Source organism: Echiichthys vipera, assembly GCF_963691815.1.
Source record: "Echiichthys vipera genome assembly, chromosome: 5".
Lineage (NCBI taxonomy): Eukaryota > Metazoa > Chordata > Actinopteri > Perciformes > Trachinidae > Echiichthys > Echiichthys vipera.
Window position 1 is genome coordinate 4,053,126 of NC_139830.1, and position 12,024 is coordinate 4,065,149.

The 12,024-nt window shown below is 45.9% G+C and overlaps 1 protein-coding gene across 1 annotated transcript; it reads left to right on the forward strand.

Moving 5' to 3' along the window:
* Positions 1–246: 246 nt before the first annotated feature.
* On the forward strand, positions 247–10,989 carry crk (v-crk avian sarcoma virus CT10 oncogene homolog). Its single transcript, XM_083914414.1, has 3 exons — positions 247–672; positions 3,378–3,964; positions 9,459–10,989. The coding sequence occupies exons 1-3, from the start codon at positions 453–455 to the stop codon at positions 9,594–9,596; spliced, it is 945 nt and encodes a 314-aa protein (XP_083770540.1). The 5' UTR covers positions 247–452; the 3' UTR covers positions 9,597–10,989.
* Positions 10,990–12,024: the final 1,035 nt, after the last annotated feature.

The window sequence follows — 12,024 nt, forward strand, 5'->3', positions numbered from 1 at the left end:
TTTATTTTATTTTTATTTATGGATTTATTTATTTATTTATTTATTTATCGATTGTCCCGTTCAGGCCTCCGTAGCCCGTGGGGGGCGGGACATTGCAGGGATTGGTCCGCCGTTCGCGTGACATCACATCCGGTGAGTGGGGTCTTTTTTTGTTTTCCCGTATCCGCCATTTCAGTTTTTTGAAGTTAGTTGTCATCGGTCGCTGGGTTTGTTGTCGCTTAAAAACGCGTCCGGTGATAAAAAACAACAACAAAGCGAAGAGGAGCCGCTTTTGCCACGCGGACGCGCTCGTGCACCAGCTGATTTGATGTCCAAACGGCCGGCTGCGCGTGCCGCCTGCTCACCAAAACGTGCTCTAAGGCGCTAAAGTTTGTGCATGAGTTGAAGGCTTGTGCTTGTGCATAACGGGAGGGAGAGACGGGAAAGGAAGGCCCCGGGTGAAGCCTCTTATCATGGCCGGAAATTTTGACGCGGAGGACCGTGGGAGCTGGTACTGGGGTCGGCTGAGCAGGCAGGAGGCTGTGTCCCTGCTGCAGGGGCAGAGGCACGGCGTGTTCCTGGTCCGGGACTCCATCACCAGCCCCGGAGACTACGTGCTGTCGGTGTCGGAGAACTCCAAAGTCTCGCATTACATCATTAACAGCATCAGCAACAACCGACAATCCGGTCCAGGTAAAGATGATCACAACACGAGTGGGTGTTTTTGTGTGTGTGTGTGTGTGTGTGTGTGTGTGTGTGTGTGTGTGTGTGTGTGTGTGTGTGCGTGCGTGCAGGGTATGCATACTTGCATGCATGCTGCTGCTGGTGTGACCATTCTTGCATGACTTGCACCAAAATGAGATGCGCAATAGTGCTTTTTTCTCTCTCTCTACACACACACACACACACACACTCAGAGGCCAGACAGGTTTGTAACATTTCATTTAATGTTGTTATGAAATTGCAAACCTACCTCTGGGGCGTGACCTTTTATTTGACTCTGGGTCAGCTGCTGAATTAGGCTCATTTCCAAAAAAGATGCACCACTTTTAAGGATAAAAACACCACCCACCAGACAGAAACGTGCACCAGTCTGGTTTAAGTGTGAACCTGTGACTTAGTGTATCTGTCTGAGAGAGTTATGCATCTTTAAAGTGTCATATTTTAATAGATTTTGCCCCCCTACCTCTGTTTTTCCCTGATCGTTATCAGGTTTCTCGTCTGCGCGTGCTCCCCACTCCCTGCCGGTGACTTTTGACACGGAAATAGAACAAAACAGGAAGTAACGGCGCCTAGAACATGAAAAAAAAAAAACAATAATAATAGAGCGTTACCTTTAAACCGAGGGAGGACTTGAAAATGGTAAGTAACGATCTTTTTTGGTCGTAATTCTGTCCAAAAGTCGCCGTTTGAGATTTAGACAAAGGTGAACTGGAGAAAAAGCCGCATTCAGTCCAGCTGTATGTTGGCAGAGCGCCACCTACTGTACCGGAGGAAGAGTTACTCCTTTTCCCATTCAACCCCCTTTTCATGTAAACTAGGGGGACATCAATAATCCCATTATTCCCTAAACCTGGAAAAGATCATTTTCAGGTTTCTGATGTGCATGGAAAAGACTGAAAACACCACCCACCAGACGTAAACATGCACCAATCTGGTTTATGTGTGAACCAGTGTATTAGTGTATCTGTCTGAGAGAGTTATAGATCTTTAAAGTGTCTTATTTTAATAGATTTTGCCCCCCTACCTCTGTTGTTGTTGTTGTTTTCTTTACTGTGAAGCTCTTACAGGAGAATATTTGTTCTTCTTCTTCTTCTTCCCCCGATGAATCCACTAGATATTGGTTCATCCATACCTCAGATCGGTGCACTCCTCCGTCACCGAAGTTCACTGTGGTGGGTGGTGTTTTCGGTCAGTGCGTTAGTATGAATTTTCTTTTAATCGGGGTTCTCATAACCCCGTTAACAGACCTAGAGAACTCCTTCAGTTCCCAGATTATTTGCGCATGTAAACAGCATTCCCTGATTGTTATCAGGTTTCTCGTCTGCGCGTGCTCCCCGCTCCCAGCCGGTGGCTTTTGACTTGGAAATAGAACAAAACGGGAAGCAACGACGCCTAGAACAACATGAAAAAAACAATAACAATAGAGCGTTACCTTTAAACCGAGGGAGGACTTGGAAATGGAAAGTAACATCACTACCAAGAAGACCCAGTTCGGTAGTAATTCTGTACTAAAGTCACCGTTTGTGATTTTGTCAAAGGTGAACTGGAGAAAAAGCCGCGTTCAGTCCAGCTGTATGTTGGCAGAGCGCCACCTACTGTACCGGAGGAAGAGTTACTCCTTTTCCCATTCAACCCCCTTTTCATGTAAACTAGGGGAACTTCAATAATCCGATTTTTCCCTTAACCTGGATAAGATCATTTTCAGGTTACTGATGTGAACGGAAACGCACTGACTGAAAACACCACCCACCAGACAGAAACATGCACCAATCTGGTTTAAGTGTGAACCAGTATCTTAGTGTATGTGTCTGAGAGAGTTATACATCTTTAAATTGTCATATTTTCATAGATTTTGCCCCATTACCTCTGTTTTTGTTGGGTATTTTTTTTACTTCCTTGTGGCTGCCTCTTCTCTTTACTCCGATGAATCCACTAGATATTGGTTTACGCATACCTCAGATGGGTGCACTCCTCCGTCACCGAAGTTCACTGTGGTGTACGGTGTTTTCAGCGAGTTATGACCGTTTTAAAATGAGCCTCATTCTCCCGCTGACCCTGAGAGAGTTGTAAAAGTGCATATTGTAATGTATTAATAGACTTTGCCTCCTGCCTCCGCTGGGTATTTCTTGCGTTCGAATACATTAGATATTAGAAAGGTAGACTTTAATACCCATGGTGTTTGAAACAATCCCAAATAAAGCAACCTGTAACATCAATACAGCACCCTTTGCACCTGGCTATTAAAGCTGATTCTGATTCGGACATTTGTTCACACATAAATCAGGTTGGTGCACGTTTCTGTCACGGAGTTACACCGTAGTGCGTGGTGTTTTCAGTGAGTTGTGCACCTGTTTTAAAATGAGCCTAATTCACCTGCTGACCCTGAGAGAGTTGTAAATGTCCTTATTGCCACGTTTTAATAGACTTTGACCAGACGTTGTAGGCATCACAGGAGCATATTTGTTATATTTCCTTGTACCTTTTTCATTGGCAGGAACAAAACAACAAAACAGACAAAATAAGGAAACAAAAATCCTTCCTGGTCATCTTGGAAAGCACCACCGTCGTGCTTGTTTACATAAATAGATAAGCTTCAGATTGGAACATGCAAAAAAAGCAGCTAGTGCGTGCAGAAGTGATAAACTTTTGCCTTTCCTGTCTCTCATTTTCACCAGGTTTGGCCCTTCCGAGGTTCCGTATCGGCGACCAGGAGTTTGACGCTCTCCCCGCTTTGCTAGAGTTCTACAAAATCCACTACTTGGACACCACCACCTTAATAGAGCCCATCAACAAGTCCAAACACACCTCCTTCATCAGCGTCGGCCCCGGCGGCCCCCCGCCGCGCCTGGAAGACGAGTACGTGCGCGCGCTTTTCGATTTCCCCGGCAACGACGAGGAGGACCTCCCGTTCAGGAAGGGCGACATTCTCCGAGTTCTGGAGAAGCCGGAGGAGCAGTGGTGGAACGCCCAGAACTCTGAGGGCCGGGCGGGGATGATCCCGGTGCCGTACGTGGAGAAGTACCGCCCGGCGTCTCCGAGTTCTGCGGGGGGGCCTGGGGTACCCGGGGGGCCGCCTGGAGGAATGGGGATGTTGGGGAACTCTGACGGCTCAGCGGCCCAGTCCGGCCCTCCGCTGCTGGGAGACCCCAGCCAGTACGCCCAGCCCACCCCTCTCCCAAATCTCCAGAACGGACCTGTCTATGCCAGGGCCATACAGAAGAGGGTTCCCAACGCCTACGACAAGACCGCCCTGGCCTTAGAGGTAAATACGGACATGTGCGGTGTTTTTTCTTATAACTGTGGTTGCATAACGTCACACTTTCATGAGCGTAAGAATTGTAGAAGTTACGATATCGATGCTGTCGCGATCCCTGCGTTGTTCCGCCGTGAAAACAAATCTGGACGTAATCTGTGTGTGTGTATGTGTGTACTTGTACAGCTGTCTTTGTGAGGACTAACCATAGAATTTTCTGAAATGAGGACATTTTTGGAAAGTGAGGAAGTTTTGGTTTTCAAAGGCCTGTTTGGGGGTTAAGTCTTGGTTTTAAGTTGAGGGTCTGAACTAGGTTTAGTTGAGGGTCAGGGTTGGGCATTTAGCTGTGATGGTTAAGGTTAGGGTAAGGGGCTAGGGACTGCATTATGTCAATGAGTGTCCTCACATATATAGATGTTTGAGAATGTGTGTGCGAGTCATCGTGCCGCTCACCTGAAGCGTTGAGAAGAAGAGCTGCATAAGTGTCAGAGGGAACTGACAGTTCAGCCCTTTATCCGCCTCAAAAGCTCCTTAAATCTGCAGCGTGGAGCATTTAGTACGTGTCCAAAATGTTTGTAAAGTTTATAAAGCGTGGCGTTTAAAAGTGAGTGCAAATGGTCCAACACTGTGAACACGTTCCAACATGCTGGAGATCATCATCCAGCGCTTTCTGCTCCAGTCTGTGTGAAAAAACTAGTGAATGTGACGTTACTAAGCTGCACCAAAGCAGAAGAGGGCGACAAAAAAGTTGCAATATTTCAAAAAACAAAAGTCTGAGGAAAGTGGAAACAGTCGTCAAATTTAGAGGAAAAACGTCGGAAGATTTTGAGGGAAAAGTCGTACGATTGCGACAAAAAAAGTTGCAATATTTTGAGGGAAAGAAAGTCGTAAGATTGCGTGAAATTTTGAGGATACAAGCGGGAAGATTGTAACAAAGTAGCAATGTTTCAAAAAACAATAGTCTGACGGCCAGCTGGCCGCAGTTATGCGAGGAGCGGGTGCACTCACACTCGTCAAACGCACTAGGCTTTACCCGAGAAACCTGTTTTGGCCCGGTGCGGAAGGACAGTGTGAGTGCGCCCTTATTTAAGCGTATCGAGATATCATTTGATTTTTATTAGGGGGAAACATAAAACGTCATGTCAGCACTGTTACACACATACAGGGCTAAGCAAAAGCATGGTGCTAACATGTCCTCCAAGCTGTTCCTGCTCCACCGTATAAAATAGGAACATTCAAACAAACGAAGTCACATTTACTCATTTTTCCATCCAGATTCATTGAGGTACTTAAAGCCGTTCACGTCTCTGTGTTCTTATAGATCTGGTCCGTTTTGACCACCAACTCTTAAATTTCCAGCGCTCTCGTTCTTTCATTGTGCTTTCCATTATCTCTCCTCGTTCTTTTCTGACCTTGATTCTTCTTTTTATCTCGTTGAAGAAGAATCAGGGTCAGAAAAGTGCTCACCCGGCTCTCTTTATAGTTCTCATTTATTCTGCAGAGATCAGTCCAAAGACGCTACAGAATAAATCTGCATAAACTCTCCGGCTTCATCTTTCTGGGGCTTGAAGAAAGATGTGGTTCTGACCTGAACCGGGTACCCCCCGATATATAAAAACTGCTGTTAAACTCTGCTCCTGCTCCAGGCTGCTTTAAAGTGTCCGGAAGCGAGAGCGGGGCTCCCACGGAGCAGGTCGTTGGGGGAAGGAAATAGTTTGTGTTTGGGAACGGGACCATTTCCTCTGGTCCTCTGAAGCCAGGAGTCAAGCTGAGCCAGCAGCGGGTCGAGGGGGGGCGATCCTGGACTCAGATCTAAACTCTTCTTTTTTGCAAACCACACGTCTGCAGCTGCCGCGGGTTCATTCGTCTTTGGTCACCTCTCTCGTTTGCTCTGTTACGTGCAGCAGGTTGATCCTTTTGTGCGAGTTGGTTTCTGGCACTCCCACCTGGGGTCGGCTCGGCTGGCTTTGAACCCGCGCGAGGCGGTGTTTTCTCCGCTCCGGTCGGCTGGTAGTGACTCAGCCAGACGGCGCTGGGCGGTTAATGATTAGCTCGCATTTCCTCGTCTTCAGAAAACCCTCTTGGTTGTGAAGAGCAGTTTTCTATCGAATTAAATCAAGAAGAAGAAGAATTCCTTTTTATTAATCACGCAAGGGAAATTCTACTTTTTCACCCCGTTATTATTATTCAGGTTACACACACACACACACGCACGCACACACAAACACACACACACACACACACAGAGGCCCGAAATACACACACATGCACAAACACGACCTATAAACATGCAATTAATGGAGTCAGAGCGAGGGGGTTCGGTGCTTTGCTCAGCAGCACCTCTCCAGCCACTGAACCATGCTCCATTCATGGTTCACACAGGGACTCAAACCGGCAACCCTCCAACCCTCCGGTTCCCAGTTGAGTCACCTAAGGACTGAGCTACTCACACCCCCCCCCCCCCCCCCCCACAAGATACCGCCCCTCCCCAGCTACTGTCGCCCCCCCCCCCCCCTCCAGCTACTACCGCCCCCCATATACTATACTATATACTATACTAGTATACTATAGTAGTACAGTAGTAATAAAGTGCAGATGGTGGCTTAATAGTGCAAAACAATTGAGTCAATTATTGAGTTTGGTCCGCAACTTTGTCCCCAGTTTTTAAACTTGGCCCATTGTGAATTGGAGTGTGACAACCTGCACTACTCCACTACGTGAAGTCTTGTTTTTGACCGCAAAGGCCACGTAACTGCCCTTTTTTGTTCTTTTCAAACACTGTCATGTAAACAAGCGAGCCACTAAACGCACACAAATGCTGAAAGACGTTTAAATGGATAAATATCCACGAGCTGCAGCGAGCGGAGCCACTTTGAGTTGATGCGTTTGTGTTTTTATACGTCACGTTTAGAGCGGCAGCAATTAAATGAATCAACAATTTGATTTTCAAGTTTGTTTGTTTGTTATAAGAAGAAAAAAAGTCAAAATTCTCTGATTTCAGCTTCTTAAATGTGAATATTTCCTTGTTTTTTTTAAATCAAAATCCACGTGAAACTGCTAATACTGCCGACCGCTGCTTTTAAAATATTCTTTATTATTAATATTCTTACTCTTTCATCTTAACCCCTGAAAAATGATTTGTTTTCGTTCAATGCAAACGTACAAATTCTTCTCTCACGACATTTATTTGTTGTCGTTGTTGTTTGAACACATTTATTTAAATCAAATAGAATAAATAAAAAGTTTTGCATAATCAGAGCTCACTTCAAATGTCACCTTTGACATTTTACAGGAGAAATTATTCATAATCATATTCTGCAGATTAGTTCACAATGCAAAGTGTTAGTTGCATGCAAAACAATTGCAGAGTAAATTAATTGTACTTTTTTAAATGTATTTATTTTGAGCCTCGAAAATTCATGAAAAAATATATTCAACACAAACAGAATAAAAAACAAAAATGTGGAAAAAGGGGATAAAACCAAATTTTATCCGTGATTTTCCTTCATTAAAATCCACGAAACGTCGCAGGAAGAAGATAAAAACGTCTTTAATCCTACACATTAATAAAGAAATCAGTATTTACAGTAACTTAATACATTTATAGAGCTTCACACACTTAATGAACTAATAATTAAATACTAAAGGAAGGCATTAAAGGGAACGCAGAGCCCTTCAGCTGTCACACGCAGCTGGATTAAATGGATAAAGCACCTGGTCGCGTCAGACAGGAAGCTTTGCTCACGTCGCTCTAACCCCAGACGTTTCCTCCGTCACTCCGTCGCCGCGTTGACTCGACCTTTGGAGCCGTCTGTTGGTCCTTTATTTGCTCAGGTTCAGTGACACACGAGCAGCCGCTCCTCTCTCTGTCCTGGTCGTGATCACACACGGCTGCAACCGACACTTAGTGTTTTTGGGTGGGGGTGGGAATGGGGGGGTATTTATCATTTAATTTTCATGAATCATATTTATTTAGATTATTTTCACAGCTTGGCATTAGACTAAATATATATTTGTTTTCTGGAAAAGCAAAACTTTGATTCAGTTCCCCTCAAAACGCCCCTGGGTGGATTATTATTAAAAATCTAACTTTAATAAAGATTCTACAGATTCAACCTTTAAAGATGATTTTTCTGTTATTGAAGATCAAGATGTTTGTGTCCTCAACATAATAAATATAACCAGTTCATTTAATCAGACAAACTGTGCTTAGGTTCAGAGTTTCAGGAGGAACTGAAGATGTTGTGTGTGTTCTCGTCAAAGCCGCCAGACTCCATTGATAGAAACAGTGATTTAACCTCACAGAGCACGTGAGCAGGAGTTACTGGTCCACCACTGCCTCCATCTGTTTGTTTGTTTGTTAGTTTTGTTTGTTTCTAACTCTTTTAAAACACCAAAGTCACACATTAACACAAACAAACTAAGAGCGCACTCACACTGTCCATCCGTACCGTGCCCGAGCACGTTTCACGGCTAAAGTCTAGTTCGTTTGACCAGTGTGAGTGCAACCATACCGTGCCTAGGAGCGGTACGCTTGCCGTCCACGGCCCGTCTGAGAGAGGTGGGCTTTTGTAAAGCACGTTTGCACATGAACGAGCACGAGCGTGCGCACGTGTACGAGCACGAGGCCTACGGCGGTTCTGAGGTCATTTCCTGTGCGCCTGTTGGGACGTAGAAAAAAGAAGGAGGGACCATGCGCGGACATTTAAAACAATGGCGGTGAAAGGTTCACGTTGGTGTGATGAGGAGGTGGAGTGTTTACTGCAGATTTGGTCGATGAAAAGATTCAAAAACAGTCGACAAGACGCAGAAAAACTCTGAGGTCTACGGAAAGATCTGGAAACAAAGCCACGCATCGCCATGACGTCATCAATGCGTGTGACGTGTTACGGCGTGATGACGTATAGGCAGCAAGAAGCATTCTCCGAGGCCCAGGTAGTGTGAGTACAAACGGGCCTGGAGGGGGGGACAAGGACCCTAAAGCACGGGGCACGGGACGGACGCACAGTGGGAGGGCGCCCTAACAGAAAAAGGCAGCAGTTGACCAGAAACTCCTGTGTTCTCTGAGGTTAAATTACTGTTTTTGTAATTTTTCAGCTCATCTTCAGCCTCTTATCCGGGGTCGGGTCGCGGGGGCAGCACCTTTAGCAGGGGACCCCAAACTTCCCTTTCCCCTTTTTGTTTTGTTAATTGTGTTCTTTTGCATGAATGTCTGCTTATGACCAAACTAAATGTTTATATTTATGTTTGGATGTGATAGTTTATTTTAAATTACCACAAAATTCCCCAGATTCACTTCCGATTGAAAGTTTCTGTAAATTTACTGTAATGTTTCCGCCCCTTTGCCAACCTAAGAGGGTTGTTTCTTGCATTTGCATGATTTAATTTGTGCTTATTCAAAAGAGAAAGCTGAAAAAACATCTGTATCATCTTCGGCTGGCGGCCATATTGTTATTTCGAGCATCGGTACGAACCCGCTCACGCCCTTTTCCCTCTTTTCCAGGTGGGCGACATGGTGAAGGTGACCAAAATCAACGTGAACGGCCAGTGGGAGGGTGAATGTAAAGGCAAACGCGGCCACTTTCCCTTCACGCACGTCAAACTGCTGGACCAGCACAACGCCGAGGACGAGCTCAGCTGAGAGCGGACGGCCAGGGCGGCAACCTGGACACTAGAATTAGACCCTTCCTCACCCGCTCCGACACCTTCCCGTTCCACACCCTCCCCCACCTTTTCCTCCTCACGTCTGCTCCAGCTTTTACCCGCACCAAGTACAGTTTCAGAGAATCACTGACAGCGAAACAAACGGACCCTTGTAACGCACACGCCCTCCGTTTCCCGCCGCGCCCGCCCCTTCTTCGCCGCCTGCTCCGACTGACTGACGTGAAAAGCGGCTCATGTACTCCATGACACTGAATCCGAGGACGTGGCGACACCCTCCAGACCCTAAAACCCTTCACCACCGCAGAGTTTGACCACTTCCTCTTCCTGCGTTGGAACCCGGAGATAGCGGCTCTGCGCTGCCCTCAGCCGTCACCGTGGTTACAGCGCCGTTGGATCACTCGTGCTGCTGCATTCATGTCACATGAGAACACGGTAACAAGATGTTTCGGTGCCGTTGTAAAATAAGAGTTTAGAAAAATACTTATTCAGAGTTTAGATGAGAAGATTCTAGTCTTGTGTCTGAAGCTACCCCCAGTGGTCGGTTAGCGTAGCTTAGCATAAGGGCTGGAAGCAGGGGGAAAGTGCTAGCCTAGCCCAGGGCTAACATAACAAGCGGTGCCTCCAGTTGAGGTCGTGTTTTTACGAAGAGGAGCCTCCCTTTTCACAGCCTCGTAGGTGGAAGTTGTGGCTTTTTTAAAGACAGAAGAGGCCGCGGTTTGATTTTTGGCGAGTTAATACATCTATCGCGATTTTAGCCGCTTACAGATTATTCTCCGTATTTTATGTCAGAGGGAAAATGTTGATAATCCCAAACATCCTGTCATCAAGTCTTTACATTTACTGCATCACAGCGTTTCCTGCTCGCTAAATTGTTCAGAAAAGTCCTTTTGGCGCCTAGCAACAGCGCTCTGATGACATAACCGCTCGTACGGCACATCCACTAGTTAAGGATTTCCACTTGAAGGCACCAGAACAAAATCCTACCAGCACCTTCAAAGCTTACACATCAAAACGTTACATCTTAAATATATCTTTTTAAAAATAAAGAAGGTATAAAAAGACAGTTTAATGGAGATGATGTGCTGAACTACAGGTTACCAGTCAAGAAGTAGTTACAATAATAATTATAACAGTTATTATTATTGTTTTTCAAACGTTGGATTGAAAAGCTGCTTTAGTTACTGTTTTATCGCTACGTCCGGGCTTCATGCTATGCTATGCTATCATCTGCTGCTTTAATTACTACAAAGACATAAGATAAATCTTCTCGTCCAACTCCACAACAAAGTAACTGTCACTTACATTCGCTGAGGTTAAAACATAAACTGTATAAAAATGGACGTAGCGTCTCCATCGAGGTTCTCTCAACTTGATCCATTCGTCCTCACCTACAGGAGTCTCCGTCTTGTCAGACTTTGACTATGCCTCATTTCCTCTTACCAAAAAAGGGCATGTATGTGACGGTGTGGGGAGGGAGGTACGTCCCTCTGGCTGACATTTACCTCCGAGGAGAAGTGAGGGCCAGAGGCTAGCTGTCACTCAAGAGGCCACGCCCCTAATTATTCATCAACTTTAACCTCCAATATAAAAAAAACGTCAGTGTTGTCATGGAGATATGACCTAAACATACAGACTATAATGTCTTAAACAGGTTAAATGATGCTGTGTAAACGGCCTGTTTAACATGGGGCTCAATGAGAAACTGCTCTGTTATGAAACCTGCCCCTAGTGGACACTCAGAGAACTGCGGTTTTTGGCACTTCCTGTTTGGATCAACCAGGAAGTCGCTGTGGTTGAAGGTTATTTTCTAATTTAAAGGTTAGCTTTAACCGTTTGTTCTTATCTGGCATGAATGCAGCATTATTGCCACCCGTTCTCATCCCAAACTCGCCGTGTGTCAATGGGTAGCTCTGTGGCGCTCCACTACGGTCTCCGTTTTGAACGCAGAGAACGTCGTGAATTCAAAATAAAATACCTGGTTCGATTGAGGCAACAAAACCACTCGGTCGGGAACTACAGTGACGCACCGGCAAAGGGGTTTGTTTGACCCGTCCACCGCCACCACACGGACTTTGTTGCTCGCTAACCCCGGGGCCCTTTCTTTGAGCGGATTGGGTTTGAAGCTGCATTTTAAAGAGACGCTCAAAGATGCCTTGTGCACGCGGAGGACAGTGACACTGGTATTTGACGTGGGGGGGATGAGAACGGCGAGGAAGAGCCAAGTCAACCATGGAGGTGTACAGTTCTCCCCGAGGAGCAGAGCACGGACGCCTCATGCGCCCCTACCACTACAGAACACCAAACGGAGGCGCGACCAGCAGCGAGGAGCGACTTTGTGTAGTTAGAGCGCCGCGTAGAGCACCTGAGAAACTTCCAGACTGATCTGAGTCGGGGTGGAGACGAAG